The sequence below is a fragment of the Taudactylus pleione genome, unplaced genomic scaffold (genome assembly GCF_031769625.1).
Source record: "Taudactylus pleione unplaced genomic scaffold, aTauple2 ptg000201l, whole genome shotgun sequence".
NCBI lineage: Eukaryota > Metazoa > Chordata > Amphibia > Anura > Myobatrachidae > Taudactylus > Taudactylus pleione.
The window spans coordinates 10,249,191-10,273,359 of NW_028284603.1; the positions used below are offsets into that span (position 1 = coordinate 10,249,191).

A 24,169-nucleotide genomic window follows, 5' to 3' on the forward strand; every position below is an offset into this window, starting at 1 on the left:
TAGTTGCTTTTGACTTAGTAGTGTAGAAAACTATAGAAAACAATGGAGGAACTATCCATTTTAGGAGCCACTCATCCAATTCTACGACCCCCATACTATGTGGTATACCCTTTTTTTTTTAAACAGCATATATGCTAATCGCCTGTTTGGTGGTGGTAGTTGTGGTGGGAGGAAACTTATTTGTAACACTTGGTGAATGTGCTTGAAGACAGGGGGCATTGTATTACCAGAGCAGGTCTTGAATGAGGTCACAAGACTTTATCACCACCCCAGTATGGAAGTAATTGATCAGGCTCTGCAGACATTTTAAAACACCCTGCGTGATACAGAGGGCCGGGACCTGTGCGTATATAGAACGTCAGATCTGGGTTACAGTACGTAATCGCATTTTTTTTTGGTGTGTGGGCTTATAGTGCTAAAAAGAAGTTGTTGCCATGTTGTATAGCCTTGGGAAGTAGCTAGCACACCTATTGAATACAACGAGCTGTGTAACCTAAAGGGAATAGCATGTGTAAGAATGAAGGTTAACGCTACCTAACCATGGGGGTGAAGGCATGGTAGCTGACATTTTGGGTGTGATCCAATTCACTGCGAATTTGAATAGTGCCAGGAGTGAGCTCCTGGAGCTTTTCAATTCAGTGCACTGTGTTGTTGGACAATACTGTTTTTTGCGCCTTACAAGGGTGTTAAGGCCTGCTAACTGGCATTCTATGACCAAAGTGCCGGCCGTGCGGCTTTTGAAGCTGCGCTATGTACAAAAAACAGCTGTGCTCCGAGAATGCTGGCTTAAGACCCTTGTTAAAGGCATAAGAGCCGCCATTATCCAACCACACAGGGCACTGAATTTAATAGCTCAAGGGGCTCACTCCCGGCCCTAATAGATTTGCATTGAATTGAATTGGCCATTTTGTTTGGATTTCCTTTGCTCAACCAAAGAGCGCGGTGTATTGAATATCTTTGGGAGCTCACTCCCATCGCTATTCAACATCGGATTTGAATTGGCCCCAAAGTTGGCTAAGAGCTAAGCAACTTGCAATTTTGTCATATTTCTGCTGACATCTCCAGGGGTTTGAGAGATTAAATATTTAGGGGGGAATTCAATTTACTGCAATGTTGTAGCTCTTTTCCATGGCTATACCGCAACTTTTTCAATAGGCATGCTGTTTGGCTGCCTGAAGTATTTCTTCTCACACCACTCTGGGGATGCCTGGAGAAATGGGAAAAAAAATGCAGGTCGGACTACTGTTTGCCAGCTTAGCACAGCAATAATAACAGTGTTGCCGGCACTTTATTTTGAGAATGCAAAATACCGCACCGTTACACCTAACAGTCAAACAGCATTCTCTAAATTACCTGCTACTCAACAAAAGGCACAAAGAGTTTTGAAATAATTAGCTGCAGGAGCTTTTTCCCATGGCTATTCTTCATCGTGCTGATTTTTATTAGTCCGATAATTTGTCCTTTGAAATTACATGTTAGCTGATGAATGTTTGAAAAATATAACTTATGTTTATTTTTTACAAATCTTGTTAACAGGAGCAGACACTGTAGCCGCACATGACCACTGACATTTGGTTAAGAAGAAAGTAGATGGATTAGAGAAATATTCTGCGAAGACACTCATTGGAGATGATTACGCCACAATTTAAAAACTGGAAGAAAAAAAAAAAAAAAAAAAAATCAAAATTATTGTAATGTTGTAATAAAAGTAGACAAATTTGCTGAATAAAGTACTTTTTATTTAAAACAACTTTGTTTATAAAAAGATTTCAATTCTCCAAAAAAAATTAAGTAATCATGGACCAAATCTGAGTAACATAATTTTAACAGATTTTTTTCCGTTATGTTAGTCTTTTAACTTGGTTTTACTTTAAATCTCTAATGAATTACAACATTTTTAATAAATTTTTGCATAAAACGTAGCTTTTGCGAATTATAAAACTATACACTGTACAAAAACATTTGAAGAAACAATTTCTCATTTACTAGTGTATGACGATTAAAAACAAAAAAAAAAAGTTTTAACAATTTAATTTTTTGCTAGGGCTTTTGTTGCACCTTATTCTTGGTTATCTGTTTAATGTTGAGAAAAAAAAAAAGAAAAATGTAATTGTATTAGAGATAGCATTTAAAAATAAAAACTGAATGATAATGAAAATGTTTCATAGTTTTAATGCAATTTTTAGTTAATAAAAGGACTATTAACTATATTTTAACTATAAATTTTAGCAAAATAAAAATCTAAAGTTTAAACATGAATTCACACCTAAAGATTTTCGTGCCAAACATCCAACTAGTTGGTTGTAATGAAAATCTGGTAACATATGGGAGTAAATGATGATGTGCAATTAGCTCCTAAATGCAAGGAAACCAATGAAAATGGTAGTTATGACAAGTTTGTTCAATGTTTGATGTTAACAATTTGTTGAAACAAAAAACTTTGTCCACTTTCAGGCGCTTTTGAAGCAAATCGCTCATTGTTATTTGCTTGCATGCCTTACCAGATTTTTAGTCAAACCATTCAACTAGTTGGATGGTTGGACAGAAAATCTTTACGTGTGTACTCAGCTTTAGTTACTATTTATCAAAGTTGGTCCTCAGGTCAGCTGTTCCTGATCAACTAGCAGGTGCACATGTGTATTGATTTTAGAGCAGTGTTGGCTAACCTTGACACTTCAGCTATTATGGAACTACATAACCCAGCATGCACTGCTACAGTTTTGCTATTAGAGCATGCTAAAACTGTGGCAGGGCATGCTGGGATATATAGTTCCACAACAGCTGGAGTGTCAAGGTTAGCCAACACTGTTTTAGAGCGACACATTTTAAAAGATCCACAGGTGTAGATAATTTCACTTAACTTGTGAGCAGACCTGCAAAACAAAACCATTTTGGGGATTCTAAGAAACTGCTTTGGAAAAGTAAAGTCAATCAAAATGAATACTGATAAATGTTCTATCAACAGAGCATCAGGATTCAGGGGTTGTCAGCCCCAAAAATAAGCCGGAAAAAAAAAAATAATGTATATCCCGCCAAAAGAAAAAAAATCTATATAGATGTCGGGTTTTTAAATCAATCCTTAGGTGCAGACAAATTCAATTATAATACACCAAATATAATAGGACTGGTTTTAAGTAAAAGTGTCTTTTTCATGTTATTTTATTGTTTTCTCGGAATGACCAGTGAATGCAATGCCACCAAGTAAAATACCAACCTGACCTGCTGGACAAGGGACTTAAAGTAGGGTGAAAATGAGAATGACTATCTGAAAAACACGATGCTGGAAAAGCAACAAACCCCATGAAGATTGTGCAAAAGGCAGATATTTTTACCACCTAGCCAGGGAATAGGTACTCTCCTGGGTGAGGTTAGGGTTCTATTAGGGGACTAGGAGTGGGGGAAGGTTGAGATTTGTGTTAGGCACCCATCCATGATGGTTATATTTATGGGGTAGCTATTGGGAGATAAATTCCTAAACCTATGAAGTTAGCCTCTACAGACCAACACGGGTATCAGAAAAGGAAAATGTTTGACCATTAAGGGATGATAGATGCTGAACCAATGGAATCTCACCATCTAAGCAAGTCATTGCTTTGTATGTCATGGCATGCAGGGATCAGAGATATGCAATACTACTCCAAAATTTTAGGGCAAAAACTGCCTGGACAAAAAATTAACATAATCACTATAGCTAATAGTGTACATGTCAACATAGGGAACTTTTTATGTTGAAAATACTTTTGGTATTTTAAAGTGGTTAGATAACTAAATATATCTACATTTCACACAAATGATTCCCTGATTTATGGTTTAGAAAAAGGAAATATTTTGGGAGATTTAATCTACATTTTATTACAACAATTACTTTTAGTGGATCGATTGAGGAGTGGCTCATCTATTAACCTTCTAACGGCTGGGTCATTTTCCAAATTCAAAGGATACTGTATGGATCTGGATGTTGAACTCTGTCATCCGGTTTGGATATTATCTCTAGGGGTATGAGCAGTAAAAGGACTTTGAAAGTCCAAAAAGGATACAGGGGCTCTGGGAGTACGCATTTCACCAGCGATCAAAACCAAACTTGCAGATATTGACAAAGAGGATGATGTTGTTTGGCTCAACGAGTTATACACATGTTCCATGGTAGAATTGATGCGTGTTAATGATGTATTCAGGTCTTCCATCTTTGTAATTATCTGTAGCTGGATTGTTCCACGGTTTTTCTCTTTGGGTTTGTTGAATGTGATTTTCATTTAAACTAATTGTCATGCGTTCGATTGCCTGTGTTAGAGCATCCATGTTTCTCTCAACTCTTCTTCTGTGTGTTTCTTGTCTATTAGCCACTGAGTTAGCCATGTCAGCTATATGATCAAATGGTGTTGATGGATGTTGATCCTCTTCAATGGTTTTAAAAAACAAAGACAATGGGTTGTCTTATGTTTCTCCAATGTTTACAATGTTTGCATTTGACAAATTGGCCTTTTAAAATATCATGCTCTAAATCATGTTGAAAATAAATAAATGTTTAACTTTTATAATTTATGTCCAGGAATTTTTTATAAATGCTAAAAAACTAAAATAAAATTTGGATGAGATTGTGAAAATAAATACTCATACACAATATGGAGTTTGTTAACTATTAAACATGCTACTCCTACGTACAAGACACTACCATCAACCAGGTTTTTAAAAAAGTTAGAAGTAAAAAAATACACAAAATGTTTCCGACCACATTTGCATTTTGGCAAGGAATAAGGCTAAACATTACCAATTCAAATTTCCAGTTATGTCAAAAATTAAAAAAAAAAAAAAAAAGTATAGTTGGTCACTAGCATGGCAACTGCAAGACTGTGTACCTGTAATGTGCCAGATGAAACATTCTTTCAAAAAGCTAATATTTTGAAAAAAAAAAAAAGAAAAAAAATCAGACACACTTATGTCATACCTATAGTGCATTCCAAAAAAAAAAAAAAAGGATGAATAAATGGCAATTAAGGAAAAAAAAAATTAGATTTCAATAAATTCTTACTATGGCCAGTATTGGGATTTGCCTCAGCAACTGTTAGATTTTCACCATTTCCTTCGATACCTATAGGTGTTAAATATAAAATATATAATTTAATATTTTTACAATACAAATAACTTTGGAACATAGCAACACTTGGCCAAACTACTGTATCTAAATGGGGTACAATTATTTTTAACACTGAATTTATATCCTTAAGGAAATCCAGATAAAATTTATTTCTGTTTTTTGATTTTTAGGACGGTGCCCCTCGCAACCTAAACATGGTGGGTAATTATTACACCAGGCAGTCTTCATATGGCCGCTCCCCCTAATATTGTTTCCATAATACTTAGAGTTTATAATGGCTTTGCGCATACTTTTGATGATTATCTACTGTCTCCCAGGGACGGTTGTTCAGTTCCAGGCCATACCAAAAGGTATGGCCTGGAACTGAAAATGTTCCCCTCCTACCGCAAAACAAAGACATTTTGATGAGCCTGTGTGATTGGTATGTGGAGGTAGGCATCCTGTATATCTAAGGATACCATATAATCCCCTGCTCCATTGCCAATACAATTGATCGCAATGTTTCCATCCTGAACCCGGGGGCTCGAACAAATTTATTGAGCTCTCCGATTCAGAATAGGCCGGTACGACCCGTTCGGTTTTTGAACCAAGAACAGATTGGAGTAAAACCCCTCTCGGAACTGATTCTCCTTATTAGAAAGGGGACATGGGCTACTGGGAAATGATAATCACCCTCCTCTGAGCTAGACTCCTGTGAAGAGTCCTGTGCCTGTTCCTCCTCAGAGGAGGCACTGGAGTACTCACCCATGTGAGAAGGCAAATGGCGCCTAGATTTAAGCTGCTTTGGTTTGACAGCCTGAGGCTGAAACCCCCCGAGGATGATGCCATAACCTTACCAGCACCAGGGTCCATGCATGGCGTCTACATCATGGGCATCGGATGCATCTGCTGAGGCAAACCCCAAACCGGTGGTACCGGGGCAGCCAGCCGCTCCGCCACCTGAGCCATAACCTGAGAAAATGATGCCCAAGGTGGCTCAGGGCCTGTAACAGGCAAACTTACTTAGTGTGATGGCTGTCTAAAACAGTTCCCACAAAGCTCATTTTGTAGAAAGTCCTGTGGGGACAAGCCTGCCTTGCAGGCTATACAGGATATCAGCAACAGGGCTCCCACCACCTGACCCTCAGACTCCTTAGAAATGTCAACTATGCCAATGGTTCTGAGTGTATATTTGTGGCTTTCTACTCTCAACCCACACACCTGTAGCAAGGGAAGAGGAGAGACAGTGACAGTATACAGGAATTACAGTTCTGTTACAGAAGAAACAGTATCCATAGACAACAATCACATGTCATGCATAATCACATGTCATGCATAAACACTTCTATGAGTAATACGCATATAAGCTCTCACTACCAACAATTAGCCTAAGCTTAGGTAGAATAGAGCCCTGTAAAACCTGAACCAGCAGTAGGAAAGGTATACAGGGAGACTGCCCAGCGTCCTGCAGCAGCAGCGGTCAGAGAGCAACTGACATACACGCTGGCTGCCTTATATGGAGGCTGAGAGGAGCAAACCACAATCACTGCGCCAGAGTACTGAACTAGCATGTGGATTGGGGGAGGGCCTGCCGGGGAAGCGTACCTCCCCTATGCTGCTTGGACCTGCCCGGTATACTGACCTGGCCGCCGCCACAAGCCCCAGCTGGTCAGGAACATCATATCCCGTTGGTCTAGTGTAGGAAACAAGCCGTATGCCTCCCAACTGCAGCGCACCTCCGGCCAGGCTCACCGCCGGAGGCTGGACCGCCACATGATCCCGGGGTCAGCAGCTTCCACAACCACCTGCTTACCTGCCATCCCCTTGATCCGGGTGCGGTCCAGGGCATGAGCCCCTGCCAAAGCCCTAGCCATGGACCTGCCAAGGCTAGTGGTGTGGCACTGGAGGAGGTAGTTGCAGCGCGTGGCCGATGCATCTCCGATCAGGCACGAGGCTGCTTCCAGGACAGCTCAGACCACCCGCTGAGATAGAGAGTAAAACTTTTTTTTTTTTTTTTTTTAAACTAGTCTGCAGGACTGCTCCTGCAGTCCCACTGTCTATGTGGTGTACACACCAAACAGGAAGAACTGGCTACCTGAGGCAGGTGGTGGGGTATATGAGGAGGAACCCCGATGTGTCCTGGGAGCAGAGAACTTGTTTGCGTTAACTGTTTGGTGACCGGGATTCATACCCCAAAGTAATGGCTGTGGACCCCAAAGAAGAAACATATTTTATATAAGTCATACTAATGACACTATCAATAGAAATGCATAATAAAAAACTAAAACAAAACACATGATAGGTTCATAAAACTAACTGTCCCTACGGTTTGATCCTTTTCAATTTCAGTTGAAGGGTCTAATATATTAGTTTGAATTTCAGCTAAATCCATTTCTCTTGATTCAGGAACCATCACCATGTCACTTTGAAGGCTTCTCATTACAGATCTGGAAGAATCTATTTGATGGTGCGATGTTCCAATTGGCGGATTGGAAGATTTTGTGCTGCTATATTCCCCTGTGAAGTCCCACTAAGAACAGGTTCTCTTGATGTTTGTTCAACATACCTGTGCGGAACTATATAAAATTGTTGAAAAATCAAAAAATACTTATACATTTTTTAAGAATATTCAAAATGTTATTTAAAATCTCCTTAGTTACCGGTGAACAATTTTGTGGTTCGTTTATCCAAATGGAATACAGAAGATGATGTGCCTGCTGTAAAAGTAAAATACAATCATAACCTAAAAATAATTATTACACATACACAAAAATTTTTACTTTTGCCATAGCATATAAATTACATAAAATAAAAAAAAAGCATGTATCAATACACAATTACATAATTTTTAAAACTATTACCAGATGCTGAAGACCTACGGGGTACTGGTATAATGGTGCCAGGGTGCCTATTACCTGTTGCAACATTTATATCTAAAAAACACAGTACAAAAGGAAAATAGTTTTAATACACATTATTAAAATACATTTTATAATCCAATAAATCAACAAGCTGATTGTTGGACATTGACTCACAACATATGTTTATAAATTTAACCTAACTAATGTACTTTAAAATAAATTTTTCAACAATCTAAACAAAAAAGGAAAAAAAATACAAAAAAACAAAAAACAAAATTCTGGATAAAATTAAAAAAATCAAACAAAAACAAAAGTTTAAAAATAAGAGTTCACTGATGTTCAATTAGCTGCTACTTGCTTCACGTGCATTTTTAGAACTTTGCCTCTTTATAATTAGTGAGATTTAATCGCAATTTTGGATTTTCCAAAAACAATTAGACCTAAGGTGATTAGCTCCAGGAGGGTGCTCGTGCTGATGTTCAGATCTGTTTTGGAAACTCAACTTAAAAAAAAAATAATAAATATATATATATATATATTTTGAGTTTTTCAGCAGTGTGTCTAGTCCTCAATAACAGCATTCTGTTATCGTTCTTGCTACAAGGCAGTTTGCTATCTACCACCATTACTAATATACTAATACAGCCAAAAAAAAAAAAACACTAGTCAGCAATCTCATCTTCCACCAACCAAGGATGTGAGGTGAAATCTTTACTCCAACAAAACAAATAACTGATTGTAATAGCTAGTTGAGCTCCATCCTAGACCTTTTATGCATTCCCACTAAATTTAATCAGCCCAAGTGACAATAAAGAAAAAAAATATTTATATTTTTGAAACTTTAGCCATACTTTTGTTTCCTTGCACACCATAACGGCTTTTTCCCCAATTTGCAGATGAAGTTGCCCTGTGATTTTTGGAGGTACTTGCTTCAGCTGCAGAGTTTCTGTTCTGATGTCTATCACTTAATGGGGTTTCACCTTAAAGATAAATCAAAACATAAAAAACAAAAAAAACACTTTAAATTCTACAGTATTTAGAAGTTTACAAGAAGCTCTTACAATTTTTTTTTTATCAAACAAACTTACCCTTTTTAATGACTAAAGTATAAGACAATAATGTAACTTCACAACATTAAAAAAACACATCTGTGAATATTGATATTTTTTTATTAACAATTACCTTGAGGTATTTCTGCATCTAAAGTGTCGCTTCCACCTTGTATCCCTTCCATTAGTATTGGAGAGAAATGATTCCAAAGTTTTTCTTCCCACCTTTTAAAAGAAATTTGCAAAGCTGATCCTCCTCCTGTGGCTTTGGAATGACGAACTAGTTTTGCCATATTCACTTTTGTAAATTTTTTACAGTCACAATAAAGTTTTTTGCAGTTCTCGGCTGTACTCCTACTGCACTTACTCTTCGGGCAATTTCAGTCCAGATATTCGTCTTTCTTCGATGTGTTGTGTTGCTTGCATAACGGCCCATTAGTTGGTCATAATTTTCCAAAACTAAGGTCACCAATATGTCATTTTCTTCTTCACTAAATCTTTGGGCTCGTGTAGATGGACCCTCATCTGGGTCTGAGTTTTCATCACTGGAATTATGTGCATTTCTTCTATTTTTTTTATTTTTCAACACTTGTCAAGGACCTCTTTTGGCAACAATTGGGTCTGGAGGTTGAACCCACTCTTCTGCACTACTGTCACCACTACTGCTCGTGTTTCCCCCATCCAATGGCCTTGACATTCTACAAGTTAAAATAATGGAAATTGACATATGTGTAAAATAAATTACTTAATGAAAAATTATTGCATTAATTTATTATAACTTTTCTTTTACAGCACAGCATTTTCCATTGCACTTTCATACGCTCAAAGTAAGTAATAGCAGATGAACAGATATTTATAAACCAAAAGATTCTCCATGTCATGTTTTAGAAAAAAAAAAAAAAAAAAGACCTGAAACCAAATACAAAAACTACCCTCTGCTGAGCTGGACCTTTTCTTTGAAATACAGCAGACAAAGGGCAAATGGTTCCCTTGTATTAGCCATAAGCACCAGCTGGGGGTTTTGGCCGCAGCAAGGACATGCCTCTCACTGGGTGGCCCTGACAAAACATTACATCCTGACCAATATTTAACTAGTTTGTCAAGGCCAAGATCTCAGAAGAGGAGAGGAACACAACAATAACTAAATCCACCATCTCCATGGAGACACAGGCCTGCCTTAATTGAGCAGATCAATCCTCAGAAGCTTTGGATGGTTAGTTGAATATTTATAGTGCAGAGAGTTGTTGAGGTCTCAGCAGACCTCCCCCACATGTTGGTACTTGAACTACCACAAGTACCAGCACGTAAGGGCCCACTATTACCTGAACTTCAAAAGAAAATTTTATATTACATACATGCTCAAATCACATTAACACACAAAATGTACTACACTTGTAGTAATCCACCTATACTGTGCCACCGGTAGCACCCCCCCATACAGTGCCCCCAGTAGCAGCTCCCTTTATACAGTCCACCACACATTTATACAGTGCCCCCAGTGGTGGATCTAGACTTTTTTTTTTTAGGGGGGCGATTCACTGTTTAGCACAGACCCCTCCCCTTTCCAGTCCCGACTCTTCCCTCTCCAATTAATTTAATTAACACCTTGCCTTAATAGCCAATGAAGTGGGTGTGATAGTGGTACAGTGCCAGATATATCTGTGCTCTAGTTTGAAACCATGAGAAAGCTATATTCATAATTTCCAAAAAACCTTTATATATTACAAACAGGACATATGATAAGACTGTCAAAGCATACACACACAGCCACATATATACACACACACACTCACAGCTTATATACATACACACATATATATGTATCCCCACTTCAGTGTGCGGTGTGGTATATAGGTGTGATACTCCTCCTATTGCCTCAGGCTAGTTCTCCAGGGTTTGGGCAATACTCATGCAGGCTTTATAACAGTTACACATTTTTTCTTTTTTCCATTTATACCGATGTTTATGCTGTTCACAGCAACATGTTTATGATGTTGTCATGGTGATGGGGTGCACATTGATAACGTGTTGTCCATCGATCAGGATGCAGTCATACTCACTGCTCCGCTGGCCGGGTGGGAGGTCCCGCGTCCGCCTGCAGCTTGCACATGGTGTTCGTCTGTACTTAAGGTAAGAGGTTTTTTTGTAATCTTTGTCTGATGAAAGTGCAACACTATTAAAGCTAGGCACTGAAACATTGCCATACATGCCGCTGGTGGACTAATTCTTTTCAATCCAGGAGTGCTGCACCATTTGAGAAGTTTACATTTATTTATTTGTGCGGGCTCCCAGTGTTGTTCCATTTGTAATAGGGAGAGCCGGACCATTTGTGCATAATATATTATATTATATACACACACACAGCCACATATGCACACACTGAAATATAAGGAACTGTTATTACCTTGTTATGGTACCACTTTATGCCTGAGTAGAGTACACTCCTGTGATGCACTTTAGAACTTCTACAGCCTGCACTCTGCTTGTTTCTGCCCTGGCACTCTCCCCCATCAGTCCTCTCTTCCAGTCTCCTTGCTCACTCCCAACAGCTCCTGGACCCAACCTACTATAGCAGAGCTGAAGGAAGGGGAGGTGGGTTGATGTGACATGCGGGACTCGGGAGCCGAGCATGCTGCCCTGATAGGGGCTGGTCCTCAGGAAAATGGCCGCCGCTCCTTATATCTTGCACACAGACAGGGGACACCTGTTACTACAATAAGTCACTCTATTGCCCGAATCTCCCTCTGATGCTTTCAGCAGCGTGACATGACCGGCTGCTGGATGCGGAGCGCTGTCCTGTGGCAGCGGAGTTTGTGCTGTCAAGCGGCAGCCGAGTCTAACTTTTAGGGGGGAGGGCAATTGCCACAATCATTGCCCCCCCTGGATCCACCAGTGGTAGCAGCCCCCTTTAAACAGTGCTCTCAGTGGCAGCCCACCCCATACAGTGCCCCCAATAGCAGACCCCCCCATAGAGCATCCCCAGTAGCAGCCCCCTCAATACGGTGCCCCGACTACCAGCCCACTTTATACAGTACACCCCATTAGCACACCCCCCCTTTGTACAGTGGTCCCAGTAGCGCACCCCCGACTATACAGTACCCCCAGTAGCGCTCCAACAGCCTATACAGTGCCCTCAGTAGCGCATCCCCCCCTATACACTGCCCCCAGTAAGCACAACCCCTATTATACAGTGCCCCCAGTAGCGCTCCCCACCCTTTATATAGTGCTCCCAGGTGCGCACCCACTGCTGATACAGTACCAACAATAGCCCAACCCCGCCTATACAGTGTTACATAGGGAAAGGACCGTACCAGACAAATGGTCCTTACCCTATGTTAAACAATCTAATCCTCCCGGTTTTGTGGTCAGACCATGTGGCAGTATCATTAGACTGGGATATCACCAGATTGAGGAAACCCCCCCCACTCCCCCCCCGGGCCCCTGGCATTTGGGAGAGCACCTCCTAGTAAATCCTGAAGCTAAACAGATAATATCTAATGCCATCTCTATGTATATAGAAACCAACAAACTAGAGGATGCCTCTTAATTTACATTCTGGTGTTCTCTAAAAGCGGTGATTAGGGGGGGGCGGGGAATCAGCAATCCAGGCTGTGACTCTTTTACATAAGGCAGCTATTATACACCAAGTAGCCATTGAACTAGCAGATCTGGCTTTGGAGGATATAGATAAAAAGGTCCACCACCACTGCGAGTTTGAAACAGCAGGAGTACACTACTCCTCATCATCATCATTAAACCTGTTGATTCAGTGGTTAAATTGGTCAGATTACTGGGCCTCAAAACCCAAAACCATGAAGTTTAAGCTTTAACCTGATAACTATATAGATAGATCAATGGATATTATGACCAGAGTTGATCACCCTAGTCTTAACATTTTGACTATTTTAGCTTTCAATATTTATTCTTTCAATTTAATCTTATTTTGTTAATGATAGCTAGAACTGTATAATATTATATACTGGTTAATAAGAACAGTTGCAATTTCTGGACTACATATATGTCTTTACACTAAATTAGATTTGTTGAATGCAAATATTGTACCTATTATTCTTTGTCCCCCCATTGCCCCCTTCCTTTTTTAATTTCTGTATTCCATACCTTCCCCCTATATTTTTTAAACAATAAAAATCTGTTTAAAAAAAAAAAAAAAAATTCTCTATTAGAGTTCCCTTAGTAATGCCACAAACTTTCCTCACAACAATAATCACCACATGTTCAAGATAATATTTCGTACTTAGGGGAGATATAGCAAACCTTGGAGAGAGATAAGGTTGAGAGAGATTAGGTACCAACAAATCAGCTCCCTGTCACTTTACAGTAGTTTGTGTGTAATGCTGGAATGAACAAATAAAAATTCAGAAATACGTCATTTTTTGTCTCTACTTCATACATAGCTCTAAAGAGTATATTTCTTAAAAATAAAAAAATCCATAAGTAGAGATATTATCTCTACTTATGGATTTTTTTTTTCGTAACCAATTCATGTATCAGTTTACATATTGGAGTGTGGGAGAGAACCAGAGTACAAGGAGGAAACAAACACAGGGAGAACATAGAGCCAGAACATAGGTGGGAATCGAACCCCCAACCACTGCGTTGTGATGCAGCATATTAAAAAATATTTAATTATATAACCAAATTCCATTGTTATTTCCACCTTAACTAGCCTTCCACAAACCGTGTGGACTTTGTATATTCGTATATAATATACTTTGTATATTGTATATTAACTAGCCAAAATTCTGAAAAAATAAAAAAATTTTGCCCTATGGAGCTCATTTCCCCAAAACAATGCCATGAAAACTATATAAGTATAGATAATATCATTACTGCCGTACGACCAGTATATTCTTGGAGCGTGGGCTGAAACCAGAGCACCTGGAGGAAACCCACGCAAGCATAGGGAGAATATACAAACTCTGCAAAGAATCGAGCCCACAACCTCAGTGCGGTGAGGCAGTAATGTTAACCATTACATAGCTGCCCATAGTTTTTAATTGCAATCACAACGAACTGCTGTTACTTACTGAGAGATTTTATATATCTCCTGATGACGAGTTAATAAACTCGAAACGTTGACTTCACGACTGGCACGTGTGCAAGCTTCATTTGTTCCTAGCCCGAAGAGAGACACCTACCCTGTGCACCACGGCAAGTACAAGATAAGTTACAGGAGTGCCTGCACCCTCGAGTTTTGATAGAGATAGATAGATAGATAGATATTACACATACACGACTGTAGAGAGCAGGCCCAGGGATGCCTTTCACATCAGTCCCTGCCCCAGTGGAGCTTACAATTTTTGTTCCAATTCTAATGCTAACCACTACACCATCTGAGCTGTGGTTAGAGCAGCTTATTAAAAAATATACAGTAGTAATTACTATAGTAAGTTTTGTGTAAAGCCAGGTGATAAACAAAAATTCTGAAAAATTATTTTTTTCGTCTCCGTAGTTGGTACATACTCAAGAGGCATGGCCACCAGATTACCAGAGGGAGAATATTACAAAGTCCACAGTGTTTGTGGAAGGTTGGAATCGAACCTACAACCTTTGCGTTTGGCGGTGGGAATGCTAACCACTACACCATCTGAGCTGTGGTTAGAGGAGCATATTAAAAAATTATTAGTAATTACTATAGTAATTTGTGTAATGCCAGAACGACAAAAAAAATTCGGAAAATATATTTTTTTGTCTCCATAGTTAGTTCACAGTCCTTAAAGAGTACTTCTCCAAAAAAACAAACAAACACATACAACAAAAAAAACAAAAAAACACCAGAGTACCACAGAGAGAATATATAAACTCCAACACTGTTAGGGGAAGGTCTGAATCGAACCCGCAACCTCTGCGCTGGGAGGCAGGAATGCTAACCACTACACCATCTTTGCTGCCCATTATAAGAGGAGTAAAAGAGAACCACATGTTCAAAATTACAATATTTTGTACTGAGGGGAGATGTATCAAACCTCGGAGAGAGAAAAAGTGGAGAGATTATGGTAGATTATGGACTCCTGGTAGAAAGACCCTTTGTGTCAGAGAATCCAGTAGCACCCCCAGATGTACCATCTGTTGAGTTGGAGAAAGAAGAAGACTATTTCCAATTGACTATCCAGCTAAGGTCTTTTAGACAGGCAATGGTCAGCTGCAGATGATGTTTTAACATCTCTGGAGACTGCGCCAATATCAGGTCATCCAAGTATGGCAGTCAGGATGACTCCTTGTCATCTGAGATGAGCTGTGATGACTGCCATTATCTCAGTAAACACCTGCGGACAGACCAAAGGGCAGAGCCTGAAACTGGTGATGTTGCTGATGAACAGCAAGCCTCAGAAACCTTTGGCAATAGGCACATGCAGACCATGCTTTCTTTGTCTGCGATCTGGCCTTCCTGCTGGAATTATCTTGTCTGGATAAGGACTGTCCCATTGCCTTTCCTTGTGGGCAAAAGGTCCGAAACGAAGACTGCCTATATTTAGCAGTAGTCTCAGATGGGAATCCTGCAGATTTTGCTGCTGCCAAGGTAGCTACTATTATCCAATTCTGGACCAAAACAACATTTTTCCAGCAAAAAGGAAGAGATTGAAGGGCTCTCTCAGATCCCGTATCTGCCTTCTGGGACATCAAAAGGGTTCTGCGAGCCACAACCAAAGTTGCTGATACTCTAGAAACCAGAAGTCCTGCGTCAATAACAGTTTCTCCCACAAAAGCAGCCACTTCCTGCATAGGACAGTTGTTCTCTGGTAGCCTGTAGCATACAGTCTTCCAGAGCTTTTGCCCATTCCTCCATTGCCTTGGCTAGCCAGGCTACAGTCATAGCTGGCTAGGTATTTGCTCCAGACGATGAAAAAAATTTCAAACATCTTTCAAGTTTCATATCTATAACATTCTTAAGTGAGGTTGCAGATGAATAGGTAATGTTAAGCTTTTGATCAATTGTGTCAAATGAGCATCAACAGCCGGATGGACTTCCCACTTAGTAAATTCATCAGGTGAAACCGGGTACAAAGAGGTTAATTTTCTTGTAGCAAGAAAATGCCTATCAGGAGTGCTCCATGCTTCAGCCATGAGACCCATAAGCTGCTCAGACTGAGGAAAGTAATCCTTTACCCCTTTCTGATGCCTAAAGACTGGTATCTTAGATCTAGATGGAACCTCCTATTCCTCTATACTAAGGATGGATCACACCCACACCAGAGAGGACATCCTCAGAGGATTGATGGTCTTTTACAGCCGAGAGAGACCCAGAAGAGAACCATGTGTAACAATCTAATGAAGTGTTCGAATCCCCAGGCTGCGCCTGATGGGATACTCTTATGCCTGGGTTTAACAGAAGCTGGTCTACTCGAATGCACTACTTGCTGAGCAGCAGTAGACTGTTGAACCATAATCTGACTTGAGTGAGGATAGGCATCCAACCAGAAAGGATGCATGGGGGCCATATACATAGCAGGATGTAACTGCTGCAGGAACCCCGTAGAGAGAGGCAGTAGCAGAGCTGCTGCACGGTTCACTAAATGCGACATAACCAGAGAGTAAAAGAATGCTCAGGATAGCTCTTGTACAGGGGCTTGTGTACTGGATTGGTAAGGTAGCTGTCTCCTATGACAGGGAGCACACAAACCATCCTGTTTTAAATCCAGAGCAGACAGGCCTGCTGAACAGAGCTCCCTTAAGCAAAAAAATTAATTACAGTGGCGCACAAGAGGGGGCCGTTGTGAACCCCTCAGCTAGAGACAAACACAGGAGGGGGGATGCAATCATTGTGATTGCTGCTGCTGCTCAGTGGCAGAAGCCTTTCTAACTCCACTGTAGCCCAGAATACAGCAGCTGGGGAGAGGGGCTGCAGACAGAAGGAGTGGGGGTGGCGGCAGGTCCCGCCAGGCCCGGATAGTTAGTACCTGCTTTCCCCCCCTCATGGTGCCCCTGGTACCCAGCAGCAGTGTTTGCCAGCCTGTGCTGCTGGAACCATAATATCCTACATTATGTAACAAACTGGTAAATAAAATTCTTAGTTATTAATGAAGGGATATAATAAATAATAATCTAAATTAGCACTCACTTTGGACCAGGATATGTAACGCTGCGCTGTGTCTCCGGGCGTTCCCATCCATGGACTGTACAGAAGATGTATAGCCCCCAGGGTGCTCCTCTTCGGGAGAGGGAGAGGGATTTTGGACGAAAAAAAAAAAAAAGACTCGGTGCTGCAGTCACTGTAGACCAGGCACAGAGAGACTATTTGGCGAGACACAAACCTTACAAAGACTCTCACAGTCTAACTGCCCTCATGGGGGAAATAAAACCCTTATTCGGGTGGCAACTGCAGCGACTGTGGCTTCAATGCAACTCCCACAGTCAGATAATAGGTTGTTGAGTTTGGATACTAAAAGCGTTGGACACTGTACCATGGCCCTATTTATTCTCCATTTTAGAATATAGAGCTTTGGATTCGGAATTTATTAGGTTAAATATATATATTTTTTTTACAAATTAATAACGAAGTAGTTGGAAATTAACGGTTTAAGAGGAGAAAAAAAACATTTATGTATAGAGGGACTTGCCACGGCTGGCCACGCTCTCCATTACTTTTTAATTTGGCCTTGGATTCTCTACCGAGAATTCTTCAAACTTTCCAAGTTGGCAGACTTTCCAAGGGATTCAAATAGGCACCAAGGAAGTGAATACTTTTGCTATTCAATGTTAACCGACCTTAGGGCTCTTTACAGCTTATTATGTCTATGGCAGCATCAGTGGGCATGTTATTGGGCCAGGGTTGCTTCATCCCTCAATGGGGTGACTCAATACCTATACAATGGGCAGCCTCTTTGACTTATTTGGGGATTACCCCAACTAGGAATCCTGCAGAACTTTATAGTTTTAACATAACACAGGCGATTAGACATATAGCTGAGGAGCACAGTGGATAGGTTCATCTATTGCTCTCGTATCTTGCCCAGGCAAATTTAAGCAAAATGGTTACATTCCCTGGGTTATTATGCCTGCCAAGTACAAAAACAGGGAGAGGGAAGGGGGAATAACAATGCACAGGCAAAGAATGGGAGAATGAATTAAATGCATAATAGATAACACATGATACATCTGGGTTTGTTACAACCCACGAATGGCAATATCTGACAATATCAACACAAATATTAAAAAGTCATATATATCCAAGTGTATCCTTTATATCGTCATGTCTTAGTAAAGTGGCATACATAAAGTGTAAGGAAGGTCAGGGTACAGAGCTGCTACTCCTCATTCTACTGCTACTCATCTATGCAAAATGCTATCTGTGAGGAGTGAGAGATTACCGAGAGCAGTTTACCCTTAGAAACAGGATAACAGGGACGTTACTCAGATTTAATTTCTGCTATTGGGTGTCATACTTAATGCATTGGACACTCAATGAGAGAATTACAGGTAATAGTTAATAGAGGTAAAAGAACACAGTAATAGTAAATGACATCCAAATTTAGCAAATACAAAAAAGCGGTACCTCAAGCAGATAAATCAGCTTGCCACTACTTCAAAAAAAAGCTTCTATATGGATTCAGGTTCAATGTGTAAAGAAGACCCTATGCAACAGTTATATAGACGGTGTGACAAACATCCATTCATTAATGCAAAGACGTAGATAGTGCTTGTAGTGATATTAAAAAAGAAAAAAAAAAAAACTGGACTTCCGGTGGGGCGGTGCACATGGAGTGGCCGTGCTTTATGAGAGCTCCAGGCTAGGATGCCAAGAAACAGGACCTAAGGCTGTACCTGTGATTAGGATGGCAGTTTAAGCAATTGGCAGCTGGGTCCAGCCGTTGGAGGAGCTTGCGGAAGTGATTGATACCCTGGAATTGGGCCTGTGCGAGGGCCATAGTTCGAAGTCGGAGAGAACCTGCCTCAGAGTTAGGCACAGGGAGTCCGGTTGTGTGGCCACATGGTGGAGCTTGTGGAAGGGGCTGCTCCTCCAGAATTTGGCTGAGCTGGGAGTTGCAGCAAGAAGCCAGAGAGAGTCCACATTGGAGAGCCTGGCGGGGCAGCCAGGCTGTGTGGGCAGTGTGACACTGCCCCAAAGTGGTCGATCCCCTGAGGCTTGGTTGAGCCGGGAGCAGAGAGTCCAGCGCGGCAGTCAGGCTGCATGGGCTGAGTGGCGGAGTCATTCCCCTAGTGTCTGGTCAAGCCAGGAGGCGTGGGGTGGAGCCACGTGGAGTTGTGGCTGGTCAGTTGGACACATTGTGCTTGGCGGTACGGCTGGGTGCTGGAGCTTGTGGAGGGGGGGGGTGTACGCCCCGGAGCATGGCCTGAATTGGACGCGGTGTTGGTGGAGGGTGAGCCCAATCGGGAGAGCAGGCGGTTGTAAGAGGCCCTCGGAGTTGGATCCCCCAGTTTTAACACTGCCCATAAACATCAAGTTTTGTACCGCCCAAGGGCAAGAAATACTCTGACTGGGAGTAATCTGTGCATTGCTGGAAAGCGGCACATCAGGGGTGGTAATAGCCCCGGGGAACTTCTCCTGCATTTGCAGAACTTTGTATGGCAAAGTACAATATGTTTATCTACTAGTGTATAACTAGTGACTTTCAACAACAGTGATTGGGAGTTCTGTGCCAACTTGTATTCCACATAGGTACCATCAGGCTAATAATATTTATTGAATAGCCTGGGAGATTCATCAGTGACTTGGCTGCCTGTGTTAGCCAAAACTTTCTTTTGGAAGGACTTAAGCCTGTGTATATGGTTTTCTGAGGTACCCCTGGGGGGGTGTAATAATCAGATTAAGACTCGCAGTGGGCTAATGTTTGTGGAGGGAGAGCCAATGGAAGCTGACTGATGCCCAGGATTATTATGTGTTTGGGGTCAAGATAGCATACCTTGTTAGCCGCAGCAAGTAGTTTTTGATTGTTAGTATATACTGACTCTACTATATGCAAAATTGAATGTGGTAATGTGATATCTTGGCTTTTTTCCCCTATGTTCAGTGGTTGATTGAGACAAACTATAGAAACGTGGGGTATGGATAAATACTGTACTAAAGCATCTGGGTCTAGGTTATCTCCAAAAGTACAACTTACTGCCATGGGCAAACAACGACAGCGAGTGGGTAAAACTACTCAAGGCTCTCCTGTTAAGCAACAATCATGGGATGTTACACCCACTAATACACCTATACGACCTCAGGAAAGGTCCCCAAAAGTGAGTAATATGGAACAAACAAATGAAGTTGTCTGATATTTTGCCAACAATAGATAAAATAAAACTTGACCATATCCAAGCCTCTTTAAATTCCACGTTGGCAAAAATTGATGAGAATACCAGTAGAATTGAAACCCTAGAACAGCGGGTGACTTGGTAGATTATGCTCTAATGGCACATAATACCACTGAAGAACACGTTAAACAAATCCAGTAGTTACTCTGAAAAATCGACAATCTTGAAAATAGGGATCGCAGGAATAGCCTGAGATTCACAGGTATTCCTGCTAGAGAGACTGATGGGGCACTAATAGGATACATTAGTACCAAAGTGATTAATGCTTTAAACATACAAAATTAGGTTATAAACCCACAGATAGAACGAGCTCATAGACTATGTCCCCCCAGGGTTGAGCCAAACTCTAGACCTAGACCTGTAATAATGCCATAATCCAAAAATTTGGTTAAGGATAAAATATGGAAAGCTTACAGAAAAGGTCAGGTACTAAATGTAGAAGGGGACAAAATATTAGTGTTCCAAGACTATTCGGTAGCTTTGCAACAAAATAGAAAGGCATTTCAACCAATATGCCAAATGCTGATTGAAAAGGGGAAAAAAATTTGCACTTTGGTATCCTGCCAAATTAAAAATGATGAATAATGGTCACCCAGTAATGTTTGACACTCCAGAGGCGGCAAAGGCCTACCTGCACCTCGAAAGGACAGGTGGGTGGGTGGGGGGAACGCATGAATAAATACTCTGGGTAATTATAGATAGGGCAATGATTATGAATGGGGGTTAGTCGAATGGAGATAAGTTCATAAATAAGATACTTGGGACATTGAGTTGGTTAGTATGTAGTATGAAGTGTCATTTGTTAGATACAGATTAATGGGAAAGGGAGGGAAGTATCAATAGGGTTCTGATTGGGGCACCTGGGTTAATTAAAGCACTACAAATTGGTTTAATCAATTTAGTAGTTTCTAATAGGTGGCCACAAGATTTGATAGGGGCCAAGGTTGATTTGGAAGAATTTAGCCCATTGTGGGGCCACAAGGTGAGATTTTATGATTTGGTTGATGGTGTTGTTCTTAAACACAATTGGTCACAATATCTTTTATGGGATAATTTTGATTGGGATCAATATAAATTATTCCAGCGTTATAATATGAAAAGGTATAGCTTACTTAAGATTTTCACTTTAAAGATATGGGGGTCTGGGTCATGTTGAATTAGTCAATAAACCTTTTAATATATTCCTTCCTATAAACCTCTAAGATTCACCTGCCTAGAACCTCTAAGACAAAACCCTGCCTAAAACCTCTAGACAGAACGCTAATTGCGTACGCAGTTTAACCGCAAATAAAGACAGGAGTGGAATCTGTGTTTCCAATGCACAAGTATTATTAAGGTAAAAGTACAGTCAGTTACACGCAATCTATACATACACAAGTTAGGCGTAAATGGAAATAATACAGACCCAAGTACGGTTATACATACGCTGCGCCTCTGGACCCAGAGATAGACTTCTGACTAGATATCCTCAGTTCACCCAAAATTCAGCATGAACTGGCAAACCAGTGTTCGGACACATGTATTTATTCCCCCCCAGACTGAAACAGGACAAAGGGGAAACTTTCTGCTGATCTCATTGGTTCCCAGAGGAGAAGCATATGTAACAACACATTTAACAGGTTGTTTCAAATAGACTTTCCCTGCCTCTAACAGTCTTTCTGGTAACGCCTCCTGTAACATTCCATCAACTAAACATTTTGTTGCTTGCAAGTTCTGCGATCCGTAACTTGAGTTTGCATGATGCGATCTCTCCACCGATAACACCGGGATTCTGTAAAAAGCGTACGCATCAGAACGAAACCAAACACACCTTGCTTATCATGTATAATACCTTAGATATCAAAAATCTCTATTTCTTAGCATTTAAACTAACTTAACCAACTTGAATCATACAATTTGATGGATAGTGTGAGTATTCGGGGTTTGATATAAGGACGCTAGTTATTAATGGGTGAGATTTAAGTGCATAATTTCACATACACGAAGTGAACATCCAGCAGTGTGGATGGCTGAGGGTTGTAGTTCTACATGCCCTCTGTCAGCAGGCCCCCACCTGTTGTGTGTTCAAAGGAAAAAACAAAACCTCTTTTGTTCTCAGACTCTTGTGTGAAATGCAAATGTATTACCACCTGAAGCTGTGGAATTTGGGGCCATCCTCTCTAGGATTCAGACAAATCCAATTGTGTAGATATTATATTACAATTGCCTCAACTATACTTTATCTGCATCCAGGGATTCCCAATTTGTATGTAAAAATACCCATTGTCTCTTCTTATTTACTTTTACTCAGAAAGCTTGTTTTTCCAGTTGCCCTTGGTAGGTTAACAAAAACATTGCCATCTGTTCTTAGCTCCTGAGTTATAACTTGAATTGACGCTGACCACAAAAATGGTGTCTTGCGATCTCATTTCCAAAATGGAGTCTTGCGGCCATTCGCAAGATGGCGTTGCCGCAATTAAATTTTAAACTGAACTTGTCTCAGCCAATTATTCAGCTTCGACAGTCAGATGGTAGTTGCCCCCCTTGGTAATTATGGTGCTCCTGGACTGTTTAATTTGTCACAATATTGTGTAGGGGATTATGTCTAATTTAGGGATTTGGGATTAGTGAGTGGTCACAACTATGGTATTTGGTTTTATACCTATGAAATATACTGTGACTGGTTTACATAAAGGATTTAATATGGAATGAGTCTTATACTCAGGATTGATATAGCAAAGTTGGGTGCCACTGGACACGGCAGGTTATGCTATAGTGGTGAATTTTGGATGAGGAAAAGAGAGAAAAGGAGAAGGTGTACTTATATTATAAGTTTGTATGTTCATAATAATGTATATATCGATAGGAGTCTAGAATTGGTAAAGATACTGATGGTAGATAGGACATGGAGGGGTTAGTAAGTTGGATAATACAGGCAGGGTAAAGGGTGTGGGGATTTAAAAAAATAAAATAAAAAAAAATATATATATTATATATATATATATATATTTATTATATTTATTATTATTTTTTTTTTTCCTCTCTGAGTTTGATTTTCTTCCCTTCATCCATCCTTTCTGTCAGTCTCTGGATTAGACAGCGGTGGAAAGAAATGTTGGGATACGGATGGCCTATTTAGTGAAGATAACGTCATGAAACGTGGGAGGGTTAAATACCCCAGTAAACAGGAAAAGGTTAGTAGAACATCTAAAGAGAAATGGCTCAGATTTTGCCTTCTTACAGGAAACCCATTGGGCAGAAGAGTAGTGAAGGTAAACTTAAAGCCCACTGGATTGGGGGAATGTATAATAGTCACAACTCTAAATCAAGAGGGTGGCTATAGTGTTATCCCATCATTTACCATATACTATATGGGAGAAAATAGAAGATCCAGAGGGAAGGTTTCTCTTAGAATTCAAGTTCCTTTGATTAAATATACACTATTAAACATACATGCTCCAAATTCTGCACAAAAACCTCTTTTCAAAGATAAATCAATTACTTCTAGAGAGGGATTGTCCAAATTTAATATTGGGTGGGGATTTTAATCGGGTGGATAACCCGACCTTGGATAAATCCAAAGTGCCAAAATCACATGGTTATAGTCATCTTAATCCCATAGTTAATCTTAAAAATAAGCATGGACTGATGGACTATCGGCGGCTGATTAATCCTTCAGGTAGCAATTTTTTCATTCTATTCAGGGGTCCATAAATCATTGTCACGGATAGATTACCTCCTGATAGATGAGAGATTAGTGTCCAATGTAAGCAATGTAGATATAACTGAAATTGTGATATCAGAACATGCTCTGATAAATATTAAATTCAAAATCCCAGAGGTGATAAAGGGTACCTATAGATGGAGGTTTCCATCATTTTTATACAAATCAGAGGATTTTCATAAATACTTAAAAGCTAAATGGG

General features: G+C 40.3%; 1 protein-coding gene across 1 annotated transcript in view; it reads right to left on the reverse strand.

Moving 5' to 3' along the window:
* Nucleotides 1-1,550: 1,550 nt before the first annotated feature.
* Nucleotides 1,551-24,169, reverse strand: part of LOC148518200 (uncharacterized) — a 50,885-nt gene continuing 28,266 nt past the window's right edge. Inside the window, exons 2-7 of the mRNA XM_088477508.1 lie at nucleotides 9,118-9,682; nucleotides 8,787-8,915; nucleotides 7,936-8,007; nucleotides 7,735-7,791; nucleotides 5,030-5,089; nucleotides 1,551-1,652 (exon numbers count right to left, since the gene is read on the reverse strand). Coding sequence (XP_088333634.1) covers nucleotides 1,621-1,652; nucleotides 5,030-5,089; nucleotides 7,735-7,791; nucleotides 7,936-8,007; nucleotides 8,787-8,915; nucleotides 9,118-9,277 — 510 coding nt within the window. The 5' untranslated portion in view covers nucleotides 9,278-9,682 and the 3' untranslated portion in view covers nucleotides 1,551-1,620. The remainder of the gene's footprint in view (nucleotides 1,653-5,029; nucleotides 5,090-7,734; nucleotides 7,792-7,935; nucleotides 8,008-8,786; nucleotides 8,916-9,117; nucleotides 9,683-24,169) is intronic.